Consider the following 21911-nt stretch of genomic DNA (forward strand, 5'->3'; position numbering starts at 1 on the left):
AGAGCATTCTGGAATTCCACCTTAAAGTATGCGAGATGGAGAATTCTGGAAGTCCACCTTAAAGTACGCAGGATAGAGCATTCTGGAATTCCACCTTAAAGTATGTGGGATGGAGAATTCTGGAAGTCCACCTTAAAGTAAGCAGGATAGAGAATTCTGGAATTCCACCCTAAAGTATGAGAGATGGAGAATTCTGGGAGTGGAAGTCCACCTTAAACTATGCGGGATGGAAAATTTTGGAAGTCCATCTTAAAGTATGTGGGATGGAGAATTCTGGAAGTCCACCTTAAAGTATCTGGGATGGAGAATTCGGGAAGTCCACCTTAAAGTATGGGAGATAGAGAATTCTGGGGGTGGAAGTCCCCCGTCTTAAAGGGTGATGGCTGGGGAATTATTATTATTATTATTTTATTATTTATTAGATTTGTATGCCACCCCTCTCCGGAGACTCAGAGCAGCTCACAACAAAAACAACAATGTGACAAATCCAATATATTAAAAGACATCTAAAAACCCATTATTAAAACCATGCAACACAAACCTACCATTCATAAACAATATAAGCCCAGGGGTATCTTAATTTCCCCATGCCTGACGACATAGGTGGGTGTGTAAGCCCACCCATCTTAAAACAGGGCGGCTGCGAATTCTGGGAGTCGAAGTCCACCTGTCTTAAAAGTTGCTGCTGGGGGGGAATTCTGGGAAGTTAAATCCACATGCCTGAAAACAGCCTGGTTGGGGAATTCTGGGACTTTAAAGTCCACAAGTCACAAAGTTGCTAAATGTTGAGGAAGGAGATCCAGAAGAACAATGGGAATAGAATATAGCCAGGAGGGACCTTGGAGATCCTCTATTCCAGTGTTTCCCAACCTTGGCAACTTGAAGATATTTGGACTTCAACTCCCAGAATTCCCCAGGCAGCGAACCCTGGCTGGAGAATTCTGGGAGTTGAAGTCCAAATATCTTCAAGTTGCCAGGGTTGGGAAACACTGCTCTATTCCACCCCCTGCTGAAGCAGGAGAGCTATACCAGCAATGGGGAACTTTTTTGCTCTCGGGTGCTGAAACTGCACACACGAGCATGCTTGCACCCTTAATTCAACGCCCCCATGCACCCTGCACATGCATGCACCACCACCCCTCCCCCAATGCCCCATTTCGTGACTTCCATTGGGCCAGGGAGACCCGTTTTTTGGCCTTCCCCAGCTTCCAGAGGCTTTCTTGGAGCCTTGGTGGGGCAAAAACGCCCTCCCAGAGCCTCCACGCAAGCCGATAAATCCGCCGGCCGGCGCACTAGGCCAATAGATCGTATGCCGGCAGATATGGCTCCATTTTGGCCATCTGTGCCCCACGTGCCATAGGTTTCCATCATGGCCAGATGGGCATTGCACTTACTGGCGGCAGCCACACACACGCCCATTGGCGCAAGATTTGCTTTCTGAGCATTTATGTCGCCCAGGCTGGGGCAATTAGACCATAGCCTCCTGGCCAACAAATGTTATATACAGTGTTCCCTTGATTTTCGCGGGTTCGAACTTCGCAAAAAGTCTATACCACGTTTTTTCAAAAATATTAATTAAAAAATACTTTTTGGGTTTCCCCCCTATACCACGATTTTTCCCACCCGATGACATCATATGTCATCGCCAAACTTTCGTCTGCCTTTAATAAATATTTTTTTAATCAACTTTAATAAATAAACATGGTGAGTAATGACTTAAATGGTTGCTAAGGGAATGAGAAATTGCAATTTAGGGGTTTAAAGTGTTAAGGGAAGGCTTGTGATACTGTTCATAGCCAAAAATAGTGTATTTACTTCCGCATCTCTACTTCGCGGAAATTCGACTTTCGTGGGCGGTCTCGGAACGCATCCCCCACGAAAAGTGAGGGAACACTGTATATTTTTGTTTGAATGGCTTTGATTGATTTTTAATATAATTAAGTATTTTAGAGTACTTTTTCAAATTCAAATTTATTATTACAGCCATAGACCAAAACAAATAAAAACACTCAGTGAATACAGAATCAAAAGTTGTAGGATAAAATGATAAATAACAGGTAAAATCCATGATAAAATCCAGTCTATTAATTATGCATGGTCAATATTACTAAAATCCATAAGCTGTGAGGACTATAGTCAGTTTGATACTATTACGGAAAGGAATAAAGGAGTCTTCGGAGAGGGGCGGCATACAAATCTAATAAATTATTATTATTATTATTATTATTATTATTATTATTATTATTATTATTAAACAAGGTTGTCACATTTGTCGTATAAATTAGCTAAGGTATATTAGGCACTTAAAAGCTGGCCACAAATGGTATACATACATACATACATACATACATGCATACATGCAAACATACATACACACATACACATACACACACACACACACATACATACATGCATACATACACACATATATGTATACATACATATACATATATACCCACATAGATACACACACATATATATATATACGCACATACATTTATATATCTCGTTATGCTGAAGGCATATATTTGCAACGAATCCCCTAGTTACTTAGTTTTAACTAATTGAACTTAGCTTACTGTATTTTATTGTTTCTTTTTATATGTTGTAAGCCGCTCCGAGTCCTCGGAGAGAGGCGACATATAAATCCAATCAATCAATCATTAAATGCACAGCAATCAAAATCTCAGGCATGGAAAACTTGCACAGGTGAGATTTCGCCAATTTTCAGCAATTTCTTTGCTTCTGGGCATGGGTTGAAGCAAAACAGTTGCCCCAAATCCCAGCCGCACAAATCCCAGCGACCGGTTAGGTCGCACAGAGTTGGCCTTCTCTGGGTCCCGTCGACTAAACAATGTTGTCTGGCGGGACCCAGGATAAGAGCCTTCTCTGTGGCGGCCCCGGCCCTCTGGAACCAGCTCCCCCCGGAGATCAGGACTGCCCCCACCCTCCTTGCCTTTCGTAAACTCCTTAAAACCCACCTCTGCCATCAGGCATGGGAGAACTGAGACATCTCTCCTTGCCTATGTCATTTTATGTATGGAATGTTTGTGTGTATGCTTCTATATAAGGGTTTTTTAAAGGTTTTTTTAATGTAAAATTGTTATTTTAGATTTTAATATTAGATTTGTTATTGTATATTGTTTTTGTCACTGCTGTGAGCCGCCCTGAGTGTCTGCGGAGAGGGGCAGCATACAAATCTAATTAATAATAATAATAATAATAATAATAATAATAATAATAATAATAATATGTCGTGCGAGAGAGCACCCTTGTGTGAGATTTCGCTTGCTGCAACCTGTGCAAAAGCCAAATCGTCACAACCGTGCATGCACCAGGGGTGTGCAGATCCATGCGCACCTCAGTTTTCCGCTACCGGAATCCCAATCCCAGCCATACTGGGTGCAACCCACTACTGATCCTGGCGCCTAGACCGTCTGTGACAAGCAACTCTCCAGATCTTCTTGAGAAAAACCCTGCAGAGATGGCGCGATCACAATTTTCTGGACAAAGAGAGGCCGAGTCCTAGAGAGGCCCACGTAAAATCTCTCTCTGTTGCTTTGTTTCTTTCATTTTCATTCGACTCGCGCCCTCCAGCGGGATGGAAGGAGGCCCATTTGGTGCACGTGGGCTCAGCGCTGGACTTTGCCCAAGCTGGCACGGAGCTTGATCCTGATGTCATCCACTCTACAGTAGTCATGTCTATTCACCAGAGCTTACAAAACTTTTGCCAGACCCATCCTTGAATACAGCTCATCTGTCTGGAACCCATATCGCATCTCAGACATCAACACCCTTGAAAATGTCCAAAGATATTTCACCAGAAGAGCCCTTCACTCCTCCACTCGAAACAGAAGACCCTACGAAAATAGACTAACAATCCTGGGTCTAGAAAGCCTAGAACTACGACGCCTTAAACATGATCAAAGTATTGCCCACAAGATCATATGCTGCAACGTCGTGCCTGTCGGCGACTACTTCAGCTTCAACCACAACAACACAAGAGCACACAACAAGTTCAAACTTAATATTAACTGCTCCAAACTTGACTGTAAAAAATATGACTTTAGCAACCGAGTTGTCGAAGCGTGGAACTCATTACCGGACTCCATAGTGTCATCCCCAAACCCCCTACATTTTTCCCTTAGACTTTCCACGGTTGACCTCTCCAGATTCTTAAGAGGCCAGTAAGGGGCGAGCATAAGTGCACTAGTGTGCCTTCCGTCCCCTGTCCTATAGTCTCTCCTATATTTTATAAATCTATTCTCATATCTTTTCTTCTATCCTTTCCCTGATATTTACTACTACATGTTTTTATTCTCTTTAACTTTCAATTTGCATTGGACAAAATAAATAAATAAATAAATAAAATAAAGAGACAGGAGGCAAGAATGCATGTTCTTGGGTAAGGCACATATTGTGGGGAAGGCAATCTTCTCCTGGACAAAACCTTGTACCCCTCCTTATTGTCATTCATTAGCCATCAAGTACAAGTGCCCTAGAGCGCCTTCCGTCCCCTGTCCTCTTGCTCTCCTATATCTCCTCTACCTTTCTTCTATTCCTATATCTCTTCTATTCTTTCATTGATATGTTCTATTCCTATATCTTCTTTTCTATTCTTTCTTAGATATATTTTACCATGAGTATACCCACTAAAACCCTCATTGTGTATTGGACAAAATCAATCAATCAATCAATACATAATCAAAAGTCCAAAGGAAGTCCAAAGAAAGTCTAGAGTGCCTTCCGTCCCCTGTCCTCTTGTTCTCCTATATCTCCTATACCTTTCTTCTATTCCTATATCTCTTCTATTCTTTCATTGATATGTTCTATTCCTATATCTTCTTTTCTATTCTTTCTTAGATATATTTTACCATGAGTATATCCACTAAAACCCTCATTGTGTATTGGACAAAATCAATCAATCAATCAATACATAATCAAAAGTCCAAAGGAAGTCCAAAGAAAGTCTAGAGTGCCTTCCGTCCCCTGTCCTATTGCTCTCCTATATCTCCTATACCTTTCTTCTATTCCTATATCTCTTCTATTCTTTCATTGATATGTTCTATTCCTATATCTTCTTTTCTATTCTTTCATAGATATATTTTACTATGAGTATCTCCTCTTTAACCTTCATCATGTAATTTACTATGTGTGCATATATGTGTGTGTGTGTGTGTGTGTGTGTGTTTGTAGATTTTCACAGGTACAGGTATGACGGTCTTGGCATATTCGGGTTTCTTCCCGTGTAGGATTTGGAAATTTCTGGCGACGTTTCGACGAGGTCCCACTCGTCATCTTCAGGCTGGTGTTTCTGTCCTTGTTCTAGGGCGAACACAGTGAGACCTGAGCTGCCTTCCTTCTATAAATACTGGTGGCTGGGTGTGGTTTGATGGCTCAGCAATTGCCTGCTGTGTAGAAACTTCCTGGTGAGTCAGTGGGGAACACCTGGGGTCGTTGATTTAACTGAGGTATGCTGATTACTTAATGATTGTGGATTAGGGGTGATATCCTGATTGTGTGTTGGACTAACTAACTAACTAAGTAACTAACTAAGTAAGTAACTAACTAAGTAAGTAAGTAAGTAAGTAAGTAAGTAACTAACTAACTAACTAACTAACTAACTAAACCAACCAACCAACCAACCAACCAACCAACCAACCAACCAACCAACCAATCAAATAAGTTAATCTGGCTGGGTATTGCAGAATACAGAACCTTGCTGGCTCGTTCAATGCATGGGTGGGCCTCACGATTGCCTCATGGACAGTGAATGGTCAGTTGATGTTGTAGCTTAAAGCCATGGCCTACAGTGCTTTATGGAGATCTCCAGAGCTGTTTGCCACTGACAAGGAAGCTTATCTTCCAAAGGAAGGGAAAAATGTTTGCAATGTCACGTATACAGGCCAGAGAGCTTAACACAGAAGGTCGCATGTATCTAGCATGGTGTGCCAGCCACTAGGGTGCGCTATTCTGTCTCCACAGATCCAGCTATTGCAGAAGGAGCGGTGCGTGGCAGTCAGGGGTTGCTAGCCCGTATGTGCCATGCTATGCACCGGTAGGGAAAGTGGAGCTGCACGCGCAACTCTGGGTGACCAGCGGGAGAGCGCATGCCCCTGAGTGAGAATTGGCTTCTGCACTTGCGCAGGGAGCGAAACCTCGTGAGAGGATACAAGCGCATGTGAGATTTCGGCGATTTTCGGTAATTTTTTTTTACTTCTGTGCGCGCACCAAATAAAAAAAAAAGTCACCAAATCTCATGCGGCAATGTTTTCTCTCATGAGGTTTCGTTTCCTGCGCATGCGCAGAAGCATGTGTGTGAGATTTGGCTTCTGTGCATGAGCAGGAAGTGAAATCTTGTGAGGGGATGCACACATGTGCGAGATTTTGACAAATATTCCAGTGATATTTTTTTTTGCTTCTACGCATGCACAGAAGCAAAAAAAATATAAATCATTGAAATCCCACATGGCTACGGATCCTCTCACGTCAAATGTCATTTGGATGCGTGCATGCCTGGAGCCGCGTACGCATTGCACTGGTAGTGGCGGTAAGTAGCAACTCTGGTCCACGGGAAAGAATGTGGCATCTTCTAAGCCTCCAACCGAAGCGGGCCGAGGGCCGGGCAACCCTCCCAGTTGACCTTGGTGGAGGGTACCGCTGGGAGTCTTGGCCAGCGCCCGGCACACTTGGCCGGCCATGAGATGCCAACCCAGCCAGGACCTGGTGTTGCCAATAGAACTGTGTCGAGGAAGAGAAAAATGAAAGAGTTTCTCAAAAGCTGTTGCAGAGAGCTGGTGTATTCAAGGCGCTAGTCCATAGTGGCCTTGGATGCGACTGCAGGAAATCTTCAACTTGCTGCTTTTTCTTTATTCTTCATTCTTCATTCTTCATTCTTCATTCTTCATTCTTCATTCTTCATTCTTCATTCTTCTTCTTCTTCTTCTTCTTCTTCTTCTTCTTCTTCTTCTTCTTCTTCTTCTTCGTCCTCTTCCTGTTATTGTTGTTGTTGTTATCATCATCATCATCATCATCATCATCATCATCATCATCATCATTATTATTATTATTATTATTATTATTATTATTATTATTATTGTTATGTCAATGCAACACAGCAAACGAGATCACTATGCTGGATTTCGTATTTCATCACCAGTCGGGCGCTTCCCAAGCACCTAGGACTGCGTGATGTAGCGGCAAATTATGTGTGCCGATCCCAGTAAAGCGGCCTTTTGCAATTGACAGATGGAGATTTTGTCAATTCCAATGGTTTTCAAATGTCTACTGAGATCCTTTGGCCCTGCGCCCAGCGTGCCAAGTACTACTGGGACCACTTTCATGGGCCTATGCCAGAGTCGTTGCAGCTCGATTTTTAGATCTTCGTATTTCACTAATTTCTCTAGCTGCTTCTCCTCAATTCTGCTGTCTCCTGGGATTGCGATGTCGATGATCCATACTTTCTTTTTCTCCACGATCACAATGTCTGGTGTGTTATGCTTCAGAATTCGGTCAGTCGGAAGTCGGAAGTCCCACAGTAGTTTTGCTTGCTCATTTTCGACCACTTTTTCGGGCTTATGATCCCACCAGTTCTTTGCCACTGGTAGATGGTAGTTCCGGCACAAGTTCCAGTAGTTTTGCTTGTTCATTTTCGACCACATTTTTGGCATTCTTCTTCTTCTTCTTCTTCTTCTTCTTCTTCTTCTTCTTCTTCTTCTTCTTATTATTATTATTATTATTATTATTATTATTATTATTATTATTACTACTACTACTACTACGACTACTACCACCATTACTACTACTACTACTACTACTACTACTACTACTACTACTACTACTATATTCCCAGAGGACTCTGGGCGGCCATAGTGACAAGAGTGCTGAGGAAAAAAATGACTTACTTACTTACTTACTTACTTACTTACTTACTTACTTACTTATTAGGTTTGTATGCCACCCTTCTTGAGGAGGGCAATGTACAATATTGAATACAACAATATATATGAAATCTAAATAACTATAAAAAATTATGGAAATTTACTAAAAAAAACCTTTAGGATTGATCCTAGGACTGACTTAGGACCGATCCTCATACTTATGACCAACATAACGTTCCTCCCTCTCCCCCAGTCGTGGGTGGCTGACTAGGATTTATGACGTTGCAGTGAATCAGTGTCACGTGATCCCCTTCTGATGAGCCAAGTTAACAACCGGGTGACTTAACAACCTGCTGTGCTTCACTTAACAGCGGTGGCAAGAGAGGCCCGTCAAATGAGGTCCGACTCACTTCCCGACGGTCTCACTTAGCAGCAGAAATGTCGTCGTAAGTCCGGGTTCCACCTGTATATATTTAACAGCTGCCGTGATTCGCTTATTGACCAGGGAAGAGGAAAAGGTCATAAGAATGGGGCTTGATTCCCTTAACAACTGTATTTGCTTTGCAACCGAAATTCTGTTTTCAATGCTGCTGGTTGTAAATTGAGGACTACCTATGTTTTAAGAACCCTTGCTTGGGAGAAAAATTACTCAGGAAAAAAAAATCATGATTTCCTTGTATGACCATGGTAGATGTGTATAAGCTTTGTAGGACCATGGTTGATGCGTGTGAACCTTGGGTGACTGTGGTTTATGTGTTTGAGCATTGGGTGACCATGATTGATATGAGGTGAGCCTTGTATGACCATGGTTGGTATGGGAGAACTTTAGATGACCTTGGTTGATGTGTTTGAATGTTTGGTGACCATAATTGAAGTGTATGAGCCTTGTATGACCATGGTTGATGTGGGTGAACCTTGGATGATGGTGGTTGATGTGTTTGAGCACTGAGTGACCATGATTGATATGTGGTGAGCTTGTGTGACCATGGTTGATGTGTGATGAGCCTTGTATGACCATGGTTGATGTGGGTGAACCTTGGATGATGGTGGTTGATGTGTTTGAGCATTGTGTGACCATGATTGATATGTGGTGAGCCTTATTTGACCATGGTTGGTGTGGGAGAACTTTAGATGACCTCGGTTGATGTGTTTGAATGTTTGGTGACCATAATTGAAGTGTATGAGCCTTGTATTACCATGGTTGATGTGGGTGATGGTAGTTGATGTGTTTGAGGTTTTCATTATTCAAAAAAATGCAAATTCCACTATACTCACTACATGGGTAGTGATGTATATGTATACGTATACGTATACGTATACGTATATGTATATGTATATGTATGACAAACATAGCAACATAGAAGATTGACGGCAGAAAATGACCTCCTGGTCCATCTAGTCTGCCCTTATACTATTTCCTGTATTTTATCTTAGGATGGATCTATGTTTATCCCAGGCATGTTTACATTCAGTTACTGTGGATTGATCAACCACGTCTGCTGGAAGTTTGTTCCAAGCATCCACTAATCTTTCAAGCAAATACCATAAGACTAATAAGATACTTAACTGCATGGAACATTGAATAAATACAAATATATACAGTATGTATTTACATGTGCAGATTTGAATAGAAAACATTCCACATCCTATCTTGGTAACCATCCGTTTCTATAGCCTATCGTATCCTATACGAATATGTGATTTTCTTTTAAGTTTTATTTATTTATTATTTATTTATTGGATTTATATGCCGCCTTGAGTCCTAGGAGAGAACTTGGGGTGACTTACAGCATATAAAAGGAACAATATAATACAAGTCCTAAATCCAATTACGGTAATCTAAAATCCCCAATTATTAAAAGTCAGGCATTCCCACTCAGGCCACAAACATATATAGCATTCACTGGTCAGGGGGCTAGAATCTAATGACCCCAAGCCTGGTGGCATAGAAGACTCCTGCAGAAGACAAAGAGGGTGGGGGCAGGGCAAATCTCTAGGAGGAGCCAATTCCAGAGGGCCGGGGCCGCCACAGAGAAGGCTCTTCCCCGAAGCCATGCCAAGCAACATTGTCTAGTTGACAGGACCTAGAGAAGGCCGACTCTGTGGGACCTGATCGGCCGCTTGGATTCGTGCGGCAGAAGACGGTCCCGGAGGTATTCTGGTCCGATGCTATGTAGGGCTTTATAGGTCATTACCAACACTTTGAATTACGTCCAGAAACCAATCGGCAGGCAATGCAGACCACGGAGTGCTGGAGAAACATGGGCATATCTAGGAAGGTGGCGGGGTGGCGCAGCAGGTAGAGTGAAGTACTGCAGGCTACTGAAGCTGATTGCTAGATCTATAGGTCAGCGGTTCAAATCTCACCACCGGCTCAAGGTTGACTCAGCCTTCCATCCTTCTGAGGTGGGTCAAATGAGGACCCAGATTGTGGGGGCAATAGGCTGGCTCTGTTAAAAAGTGCTATTGCTAACAGGTTGTCAGCTGCCCTGAGTCTAAGGAGAAGGGCGGCGGTAGGTAGATAGATAGAAGTGATAGGAGAGACATGAGGGATTAGATAAATAGGTAGGTAGGTAGATAGGTAGGTAGGTAGAGAGAGAGAGATAGACAGACAGACAGGTAGGTAGGTAGATAGAAGTGATAGGAGAGAAATGAGGGATTAGATAAATAGATAGGTAGGTGTAGGTAGGTAGGTAGGTAGAAAGATAGGTAGGTAGGCAGAGAGAGAGATGGGTAGGTAGGTAGGTAGAGAGAGAGAGAGAGAGATAGGTTGATTTGTAGGTAGGTAGGTAGGTAGGTAGATAGATAGATAGATAGATAGATAGATAGATAGAGATAGGTAGGTAGAGAGAGAGATAGGTAGGTAGGTAGGTAGGTAGATAGATCGAGAGAGAGAGAGATATAGGTAGGTAGGTAAATAGGTAGAGAGAGAGAGATAGGTAGGTAAATAGGTAGAGAGAGAGAGATAGGTAGGTAGATAGGTAGGTAGGTAGGTAGATCAATCCCATGACCGCTCGAACCTGAGCTGAAGTGGCGCAGCAGGTAGAGTGCAGTACTTCAGGCCACTAAAGCTGTCTGCTAGATCTGCAGGTCAGTGGTTCAAACCTCATCACCAGCTCAAGGTTGACTCAGCCTTCCATCCTTCCGAGGTGGGTCAAATGAGGACCCGGATTGTGGGGGCAATAGGCTGGTGGTTCTGTTAAAAAGTGCTATTGCTAACATGTTGTAAGCTGCCCTGAGTCTAAGGAGAAGGGCGGCATAAAAAAATTGAATAAATAAATAAATTTGCAGTTTATGAATGCTCTTCAGAGGTAGCCCCATGTAGAGAGCGTTGCAGTAGTCGAACCTCGAGGTGATGAGGGCATGAGCGACCATGAACAAAGACTCCCTGTCCAAATAGAGCTGCAACTGGTGCACCAAGCGAACCTGGGCAAACGTCCCCCTTGCCACAGCCTAAAGATGGTGTTCTAAAGTCAGCTGTGGATCGAGGAGGACGCCCAAGTTGCAGACCCTCTCTGAGGGGGTCAAAAGTCCCAGAGTAATGGACAGACAGATGGAATTGTCCTTGGGAGGCAAAACCCACAGCCACTCCGTCTGGTCAGGGTTGAGTCTGAGCCTGTTGACACCCATCCAGACCCCAACAACCTCCAGACACCGGCACATCACTTCCACTGCTTCACTGAGTGGATATGGGGTGGAGATGTACAACTGGGTGTCATCAGCATACTGATGACAGCTCACCCCATGTCCTCAGATGATCTCACCCATTATATATGCTTATTAAGTTATTTACTTTTATTAGGGTTTTTGCTTATTATCTACAAGCAATTTTTATTTCCATTCATTCATTTACTATTGTGCATCAATTTAACAATGATTCATTTGTTCATTTCAAACTATAAGCTCAAAGACTTATAAGATTACATATATCCACTCTTTCTTCTTCCGAATCGTATGGAAAGATAATAATAATAATAATAATAATAATAATAATAATAATAATAATAATTAATAATAATGTATTAGATTTGTATGCCGCCCCTCTCCGAAGACTTGGAATGGCTCACAACAATAATAAACTACAATAAACACAACAATAATAAACTAAGATAACAATTGCTGTGGTTATCTTAGTTTATATTGTATAGTTATTATACTGTTCGATATTTTTTTTTTGATTGAGCCAATTATACTACCCATCCCAGGTTTTATAAAAATGTGCTTTGACTGTCTGATGCTTAAGAAAAAAATTAAGATTTTTGATGGGATTAAGAAGAGTTAAATTTTGTCAAACTTGGATGCTTTAAGAGGAAGGGACTTCAACTCCCAGAATTCCCCAAACAGCTTGCTGAGAAGTCCTCCCATCTTAAAGCGACAAAAGTTTAAAACTTTTTGACAAAAGTTTAACTCTTACTAACTACCATTGAAACCTTATTTTTTCCTTACAATGATATCATCATCATCATCATCATCATCATTATTAATTGGATTTATATGCCACCCCTCTCCAAGGACTCACGATCATTTTGTCCATGATTGATGTGTGGCGAGTCTTGGATGACCACGGTTGATGTGTGTGAAACTTGTATGACCATGGTTGATGTATATGATCATTAGATGACCCAGGTTGATGTGGGTGAACCTTGAATGGCCATGGTTGATGTACAGTAGTCCCTCGCTATACCGCGCTTCACCTACTGCGGCTTCACTTCATCGCGGGTTTCTGAGGAAGTCGATCGGCAGATTTAAACAGCCCGCTGAACTCGATCGGCAGGTTTTTTTAAAAAAAATAAAATCTAAAATTGTAAATACTGTATTTAAATACTGTATCTAAAATAAATACTGTGTGGGAAGGGTTTATAAACACTTAAAACAATGAAAACTTACCAAACAATTACAATATAAATACTTAAATAAGTACTACCAGTCGATAAATTCCCCATCGCGGATTTCACCTATCGCGGCCAGGTCTGGAACGTAACACCAGCGATAGGTGAGGGACTACTGTATATGATCCTTAGATGAGCCGGGTTGATATGGGTGAACCTTGAATAACCATGGTTGATGTGTGGTGAGCTTTATATAATCAGGTTTGATGTGTGTGATCCTTGTGTGACCATGGTTGATGTGTATAAGCCTTGTATAACCATGGTTCATATGGGTGAACCTTGGATGACTGCGGTTGATGTGAGTGAAGTTTGGATGGCCATGGCTGATGTGTGTGAGCCTTGGATGACCATGTTTGATGTCTATGAACCTAAGATGGCCAGGGTTGATGTAGGTGAATTGACTGTGATTGATGTGGTGAACCTTGGATGACCATGGTTGATGGGTGGTGAGGTTTAGATGACTATGTTTGATGGGTGTGATCCTTGTATGATCATGGTTGGTATGTATAAGTCTTGTATGACCATGGTTGATATGGGTGAACCTTGGAGACTGTGGTTGATGTGGGTGAACCTTGGATGACCATGGTTGATGTGTTTGAGCCTTGGGTGTCCATAATTGATGTGTTTGAACCTTGTATGACCATGGTTGATGTCTATGAGCCTTGTATGACCATAAGTGATGTGGGTGAACTTTGGATGACCATGGTTGATGTGTGTGAGCCTTGAGTGACCATAATTGATGTGTGTGAGCCTTGTATGACCATGGTTGATGTCTATGAGCCTTAGATGACCAGGATTGATGTGATGAACCTTGACTGAGGTTGATGTGGGTGAACCTTGGATGACCATGGTTGATGTGTGGTGAGCTTTATATGACCATGGTTGATGGGTGTGATCCTTGTGTGACCATGGTTGATGTGTATAAGCCTTGTATGACCATGGTTGATATGTTTGAGTGTTGGATGACCATAATTTATTTATTTATTAGATTTGTATGCTGCCCCTCTCTGTGGACTTGGGCAGCTCACAGCAAATAAAGAAAACATAGTAATACAATTGATCCAATTAATACAATTAAAAAACTTAAAAAATCCTAAAAAACTTTAAAACATTCAATTATCATTCACTCAATTGATCACGCTAAATAATTGATGTATGTGAGCCTTGTATGACCATGGTTGATCTGGATGAACCTTCCCCCCCACGTTCAAAGCTGGCTGGGGAATTCTGGAAGTTGAAGTCCACAAGTCTTAAAGTGACCTGAGACTTTGGGGAACTCTGGCATAAAAGGTACATTCCCTGTCTTGCTAGACCACAACTCCCAGCAATCCCTGCCAACCTGGCCCTGAAGGATGCTGGGAGTTTACAGAGCTGGTTGGGTTTGAAGTTGATGGGCAATCTGCTACACTTATCCATTCCTGTTTTAACTCTGCTGATGGTGTGGAAGGAAGAGGATTATGGGTGTTGAAATTCTGCCTCCTGGGTAGGAGGACACTCTTCTCTTCTGTAGACCTGGCAAAGTCTCTAGATGGGTTGCTATGCTTAATGGGGAGTGTTGTGGTTCTGAATGGGGTGACTGTGGTTTATTTGTTGAGACTTTGATGACCATGGTTGATATGAGTGAACTTGGATGACAGTGGTTGAGATTTGTGAGCCTTTGGTATCCATTGTTGATGTGTCTGAGCATGGGGTAACCCAGGGTTGATGTGGGTGAACCTTGGGAGATTGTGGTTGACATGGGTGAGCCTTGTAAGACCATGGTTGATGTTTGGGAGCCTAGTATAACAATGGTAGATTGAATGGGCCTTGTATGACCATGGTTGATGTGCATAAGCCTTATATGACCATGGTTGATGTGGGTGAACCTTGGATGACTTTGGTTGATGTGACTGAACCTTGGATGACCATGATTGATGTGTTTGAGCATTGAGTGACCATAATTAATGTGTGTGAGCTTTGGATAACCGTGGGTGATGTGTAAAACTTGGATGACCATGGGTGATATGTGTGATCCTTGGATGACCATGGTTGATAAGCCTTGTATGACCAGGGTTGGTGTGGGTGAACTTTGGATTACTGTGGTTGATGTGGGAGAACTTTGGATTACTGTGATTGATGTGCTTGAGTGTTGGGTGACTGTAATTGAGGTGTATGAGATTTGTATGACCATGATTGATGTGTGTGAACTTTGAATGATGGTGGTTGATGTGTTTGAGCATTGGGTGATCATGGTTGATGTGTGTGAGCCTTGAGTGACCACGGTTGGTATGTTTGAGCATTGGGTAACCATAATTAATGTGTATAAGCCTTGTATGACCATGGTTGATGTGAGTCAGGATAGGCAAAGTTGGCTCTTCTATGACATATGGACTTCAACTCCCAGAATTCCTGAGCTATTATGATTGGCTCAGGAGTTCTGGGAGTTGAAGTCCACAAGTCATAGAAGAGCCAACTTTGCCTATCCCTTATGTGGGTGAACCTTAGATGGCGGTGATTGATGTATTTCAGCGTTGGGTAACAATGGTTGATGTTTGTGAGCCTTGTATGATCATGGCTGATATATGCTGACCCATGAGTGACCATAATTGATGTTTGTGTGAATCTTGGAGGACAATGAGTGATGGGTCTGTGGATCTTGAATGACCATGGATAAAGTCTGTGTGGTTCTTTGAGGACCATGCATGACCATCGTGTGAACTTCGGACAATCATGGATGACACATGTGTGAATCTTTGTTCACCATGGATGACACCTCTGTGAGTCTTGGAAAACCACAGATGCTGTGTGTATGTGTGTATGTGTGTGTGTTTGTGTATCTCCTCTGTCCTATTTATTCTTCCCCTTTCTCTCTTCCTCCTTCCCATCAATTTGCTCCATCCATCCATCCATTCCCCTCCCCACCGGCTCTCCCCACCCCACTGCCACGAAGTCCTAGGTGTGGATCGCTACCTTCCTGGCCCCCCCTCCCTCCCAGCCCTTCTCCCTGGGCCTTGGGATTCTCCCAGACACAATTTGGTACTAATTACACGTTCCTGCCTCTAATTGCCACATTGTGAATGATAAACAAAATAAATAAATAAACTCCCAATTTTATTTAATTAAAGACCTGGGAGAATCCACCAGGGGGGAATTTTGTACGGTGAAGAAGACAGGGGTGGGGGGGAGAACGCCATGGCCCTCCGTAGAGGAGGAGGAGGAGGAGGAGGAGAGAGTATGGTCCAACAAGGCTGCTGACACTAAGTGGGACCTTTGCTCTCCCGTGGCTCTTGGGCCGTTCAGTTGGCGGGATAGTCCTGGGTTAACTGTCCGTTCGTTTACGTCCGCTGGGCCGGGCCTCTCTCTGCATAGACCTTTCTTTAGCAAATGTTCAAAGTTAGGATGGGGGGGGGAAAGGTGATTTATGACCAGTCCTCATCTTTACAACGGTCATCAGTATGAACATTTAGGTGCTTGACAACCGCCATGTAGCATCCCAGGGGTCATGGGATATCCAAGTATTACCTTCCCCACTGACTTCCCAGCAAGCAAAGTCAAAATGGGGGGAGCCAGCTTCATTTAACGACTGTGATTCACTTAACGACAGCAGCAATTTGTGTCCCTGAAAAAGGTCGTAAAATGAGGCCAAAGTTACTGAACAAAATCCCCCTGCTTAGCAACGACAATTTGAGGCTCCGTTTGTGGTTGTTAAGGTGAGGAGTCACTGTACTGCATGGTTTGTTGAACAGGTGACATGATCCACTTAACAATGGGGTCAATGCGGACCATAAAACCAAGTGCGGTGGTCACTAGGTTGAGGACTGTCTGTGCCATCTTCTCACAACTGGGCAGTCACTCAATGAGCACCAGGAGACCACAGTCCGTCCTTGACTTACAACCGCTGGGTTTAAGTGACCGTCAGAAGCTTTAGTGGTCCTGAAACAAGGCATTGGGGGCCATTGTTTCACACTTACGACTGTAAGACGCGTGATCAAAATTCCGACGCTGGGGAAGCGAATCTTGTTTACAACAATCGCAGTGGTCCGCTTCGTACAACGAGCAATATCAAAGGGGAAATCGGATTCACTTAACGACAGTGCAACTTATTTAACAACTGCAGGGATTCACTTGGCAAGGAAAGTCAGAACATGAGGCACAATTCACAGAATATTTGTTCTTGCTTAGCAACTCAACTCAACCCTGACAAGACGGAGTGGCTGTGGGTTCTGCCTCCCAAGGACAACTCCATCTGTCCGTCCATTGCTTTGGGGGGAGAGCTTTTGCCCCCCTCAGAGAGGGTCCGCAACTTGGGCGTCCTCCTCGATCCACAGCTGACATTGGACCATCATCTTTCAGCTGTGGCGAGGGGGGGCGTTTGCCCAGGTTTGCCTGGTGCACCAGTTGTGGCCCTATTTGGACAGGGAGTCACTGCTCACGGTCACTCATTTATTTATTTTATTTTATTTATTATTTAGATTTGTATGCCGCCCCTCTCCGAAGACTTGGGGCGGCTCACAACAAGATAGAACAAATCGTAAATAATCCAAATAACTTTTAAAAAAATTTAAAAACCCCATATGCTAACAGACACACACACAAGCATACCATGTATAAATTGAACATGCCCGGGGGAGGTGTTTCAATTCCCCCATGCCTGACGGCAAAGGTGGGTTTTAAGGAGTTTACGGAAGGCAGGAAGAGTAGGGGCAGTTCTAATCTCACCTCGAGGCTCGGCTACTGTAATGCTCTCTACATGGGGCTACCTTTGAAGAGTGTTTGGAAACTTCAGATCATGCAGAACGCGGCCGCGAGAGCAATCATGGGCTTTCCTAAATATGCTCATGTCACACCAACACTCTGCAGTCTTCACTGGTTGCCGATCAGTTTCCGGTCACAATTGAAAGTGTTGGTATTGACCTACAAAGCCCTACATGGTATCGGACCAGAATATCTCCGGGAACGCCTTCTGCCGTATGAGTCCCAGCGACCGGTTGGGTCCCACAGATTTGGCCTTCTCCAGGTCCTGTCAACTAGGCAATTTTGGTTGGTAGGGCTTAGGGGGAGAGCCTTCTCTGTTGGGGCCCCGGCCCTCTGGAATCAGCACCTGCTGGAGATTCGCACTGTCCCCACCCTGGTGACAAAGGTGGGTCTTAAGACTCTTATGGAAGAAATAAGAGTCTTAAGACCCACCTTTGTCACCAGGCTTGGGGCAATGACCTATAAAGCCCTTCATGGCATTGGACCAGAATATTTCCGGGACCGTCTTCTGCCGCACGAATCCCAGCGACCAATTAGGTCCCACAGAGATGGCCTTCTCCGGGTCCCGTCGACGAAAGAATGTCATTTGGTGGGACCCATGGGAAGAGCATTCTCTGTGGTGGCCCCGACCTCTGGAACCAACTCCCCCCCAGATATCAGAGTTGCCCCCACCCTCCTTGCCTTTCGTAAGCTCCTTAAAAACCACCTCTGTCGTCAGGCATGGGGGAACTGAGATTTTCCCTTCCCCTAGGCTTATAAGATTTATGCATGGTATGTCTGTATGTATGATTGGTTTCTTAAATTGGGGTTTTTTACATTACTTTTAATATTAGATTTGTTCATATTGTCTTTTTACTGTTGTTAGCCATCCCGAGTCTACGGAGAGGGGCGGCATACAAATCTAATAAATAAATAAATAATAAAATAAATAAATGAGGTCTCAGCCCCCCGGTCAATGAAATGAGATATATGTTGTATGATTGAATGGGTATGATTGTCTTTAAATATTGGATTTTTAGATTGTAATTTTAAACTTAACTAGATTTGTCATTGTACTGTATTGTTATATCATATGCTGTGAGCCGCTCCTCGGAGAAGGGCAGAATACAAATCTAATAAATAAACAAACAAACAAACAAACTCCCTGTGTAAACCAGATGCTCTGTGGGTTGGTCATAACGGTGAGTCACCTGGACATCTCCATTGTCCTTCCAGACCATGGGGCAGTATGGTTAAGGTGAGCCTGGAGCTTGGGGCATCTCCTCATCCAGGAATGTCCCATCTTGGTGTCCTCAAGTCCACTTGGACACCTGGAGATCTCCATACGTCCTGGGATATGTCGCCACTTAGCGAAGACGGATGTGGAGGACGCCCTTAGCAATAGCAATGGACATAGACAGGTTTGGGATTTGGATACTGGGGGATGAACCTCAAGGGATCTTCTGGGCCAAGGGGACCTCTTGGGCAGAGATGGAGAAGGTCACATCTTCTGGTTGGTTAGTTGGGTCCACCACCACCTCCTCCCTGCCGCCTTTTCTGATTGACCCAAAACCTCCCTTCTCTCTCTCCCTCTCTTCCCCCTTCCCAAACTTCTAGGTGGCACTTTCGGACCCCCCTGGCTGGCAGTTGTGGTTCTCCAGACCCACCATGGAGCGTAACAGATGCCCTACCTTGGCCAGAACATTGTTGGGGTTCTCCTGCTAGGACGGCTAGGTTGTCCTCGCCTTCTGGACCTCTCCAGGCTACTTCCCCCTCCTCCTCCTCCTCCTCTTCTGCTGGTGCTCCTGGTTCTGTTCGAGTCGGTCACTTCCGGCTCTTTCTTTGCCCCCCAACCCTATCCCATCCCTTGCGACGGACCTCTGGCCTGGCACCTTCTCCGGCCACCATGTTCCTCTCGTCTCCGAGCTTCGTCCGCTGGATGTTGAACGTCCGGCCGGGTTCCGCCCTCCTCTTCTGGCTCCTCGGCCTGGCGCTACCCCCGTCGCCCCTCTCAGGGCAGAAGCCCGAAGACAAGTACCCCGTCGTGCCCACCAACTACGGCAAGTTGCGCGGCATCAAAAAAGGCCTGAACAACGAGATCCTCGGCCCCGTGGTTCACTACCTGGGCATCCCTTACGCCACACCGCCCGTCGGCGAACGCCGTTTCCAGCTTCCCGAGGCGCCGGCTTCCTGGTCGGAGGTGCGCAATGCCACGGCTTTTGCCCCGGTGTGCCCGCAGAACATCCACGGCATGCTGCCCGCCATCATGCTGCCCGTTTGGTTCACCGACAATCTTGAGATCGTGGCCGGCTACGTCCAGAATCAAAGCGAAGATTGTCTGTACCTCAACATCTATGTCCCCATGGAGGATGGTAAGCGGCGGGCACAGGGTAGTGGGCCCAGGGTGAAAAGTGGGTGGGTGGGCTCTTTAAGGACTCTTCCCCTTCCCACAGGGCTTCCGGGGGGGATCTTCCCTACCAAGACCCCCTTTGCCCACTTTTCTTCCCTCAATTCTTTCCCCGTTTGAATTGTCCCGTCTGCAACCTGACGCATTGTGCCAACGTCACCCCTGCTTCGCCCAAGGTGTGCCCGTCTAATTTTTCTTGGAGAGGGGGTGGGTGGGGGGTGCAAGAGCTTTCTTCCAGCAGGCAAATGAAGCCCACTTTCCTTGGAGTGAGGGTCTCTCCGGTTGGAAAATGAGGGTCTCTCTTTCTCTTTCTGAAGATGGGCCAATTGGAGGTGGCACCTCAAAAGGCAGGAGGTCTTATTCTTTGGGGTATCCATGGAAGGGCTTGCAAGGTGTGGAGGGAGGGGCAGCCCCCTCCCTGAGGGAATGCACAGAACCACAACTGGGCAGGGGTTGGGTTCATTTGGGACCCCCTCCTCACCTTTCTTTCAACCCAATCTTGAGCAGTCCAGAAATTTCTTGAGAAGGTTTCCACAGCTGTGTTGGAAATGTTGGCTCCTAAATCAGGACTTCAACTCCCAGTATTCCCCAGCTGGCCATGTGGGGTAACTTCCTCCATAGATGGTGGTAATGCAGTGAGCGTAATACATCTTGACTTCAGCAAAGTGGAACTAAGAGCTGAGGAATTCTGGGAATTGAAGTCTATGAGGCTCGAATCAAGGGTCTCCCACTTTGGGCTATTTGAAGACTTGTGGACTTCAACTCCCAGAATTCCACAGTCAGTCACATAGAGTAACTTTCTTCTTAGATGGTGGGAATGCAATGAGTGCAATATATCTTGACTTCAGCAATGTGGAACTAAGAGCTGGCTGAGGAATTCTGGGAGTTGGAGTCCACAAGTCTTAAATCAGAGGTCTTCAAACTTGACCACTTGAAGACTCGTGGACTTCAACTCCCAGAATTCCTTAGCCAGCCACGTAGGATAACTTCCTTCATAGATGGTGGGAATGCAGTAAACGTAATATATCTTGACTTCAGCAATGTGAAACTAAGAGTTGGCTGAGGAATTCTGGGAGTTGAAGTCTACAAGGATTAAATCAAGGGTCTCCCACTTTGGGCTATTTGAAGACACGTAGACTTCAACTCCCAGAATTCCCCAGCCAGCCACATAGGGCAACTGCCTTCATAGATGGTAGGTGTGCAGTAAACACAATACTGTATATCTTGAACTCACCAAAGTGAAACAAAGAGCCAGCTGGGGAATTCTGGGAGTTGAAGTCCAAAAGTCTTAAAAGTAGCCAAGTTTGAAGGTCCTAAAACCTGCGGATTTTACAGGCAGTCCTCGAATTAACAACCGTCGATTTAATGACCGTTCAAAATTACAACGGCACTGAAACAATGTGACTGGGGAGCATTTTTCACACTTACAACCGTTTGCCACATCCCCCGCGGTCGCATGAAGAAAATTCAGAGGCTTGGCAACTGGCATGGTCTTATGCCTGTTGCCGTATCCCCCCGGGGGTAGGTGGGTGTCATGTCATGTCATCCCCCCCCTTTTCTGACCTTCCTATAAGTAAAGTCATCGGGAAAGTTGAATTCACTTAACGGCTGGTGGGTTGTGGTACTAGGTTACTGACCATGGCGATTCATTTTGTGATGGCGGCCAGAAACAAGGTTGCAAAATGGGGCCAAACTGGCTTTTTTTTTTTAAAAAAAAAATGTTTTCCTCGGACTTACAACCATCCCAGCATCCTACGGTCACAAGATTGAAATTTGGGTGCTGGCCAAGCAGGAATTGTGGCCACGGTTGCGGTTCTAAGTGGAGGACTATCTGGAAGAGTTATGAATTTCCGTCACTAAGTGAGATGGTGGTAAAAGAGAGGGCGCGAGAGGTGAGAGGCTTCAAACGGTCGCTGAGCCAATGGTCATAAATTGAGGACTACCTAAAGACAGCCGAATGGAGATCCCATAAGTCCCCTTCCTTCCTCCTTTTTTATAAATCTCTGGATTTTACTCTCCCTC

General features: G+C 44.5%; 1 protein-coding gene across 1 annotated transcript in view; it reads left to right on the forward strand.

The window, feature by feature from the left end:
- LOC139154718 (neuroligin-2-like) overlaps positions 1–21911 on the forward strand; it is a 77762-nt gene that overhangs the window by 15952 nt on the left and 39899 nt on the right. Inside the window, exon 2 of the mRNA XM_070729635.1 lies at positions 19100–19854. Coding sequence (XP_070585736.1) covers positions 19389–19854 — 466 coding nt within the window. The 5' untranslated portion in view covers positions 19100–19388. The remainder of the gene's footprint in view (positions 1–19099; positions 19855–21911) is intronic.

Source organism: Erythrolamprus reginae, chromosome Z, assembly GCF_031021105.1.
Source record: "Erythrolamprus reginae isolate rEryReg1 chromosome Z, rEryReg1.hap1, whole genome shotgun sequence".
NCBI lineage: Eukaryota > Metazoa > Chordata > Lepidosauria > Squamata > Dipsadidae > Erythrolamprus > Erythrolamprus reginae.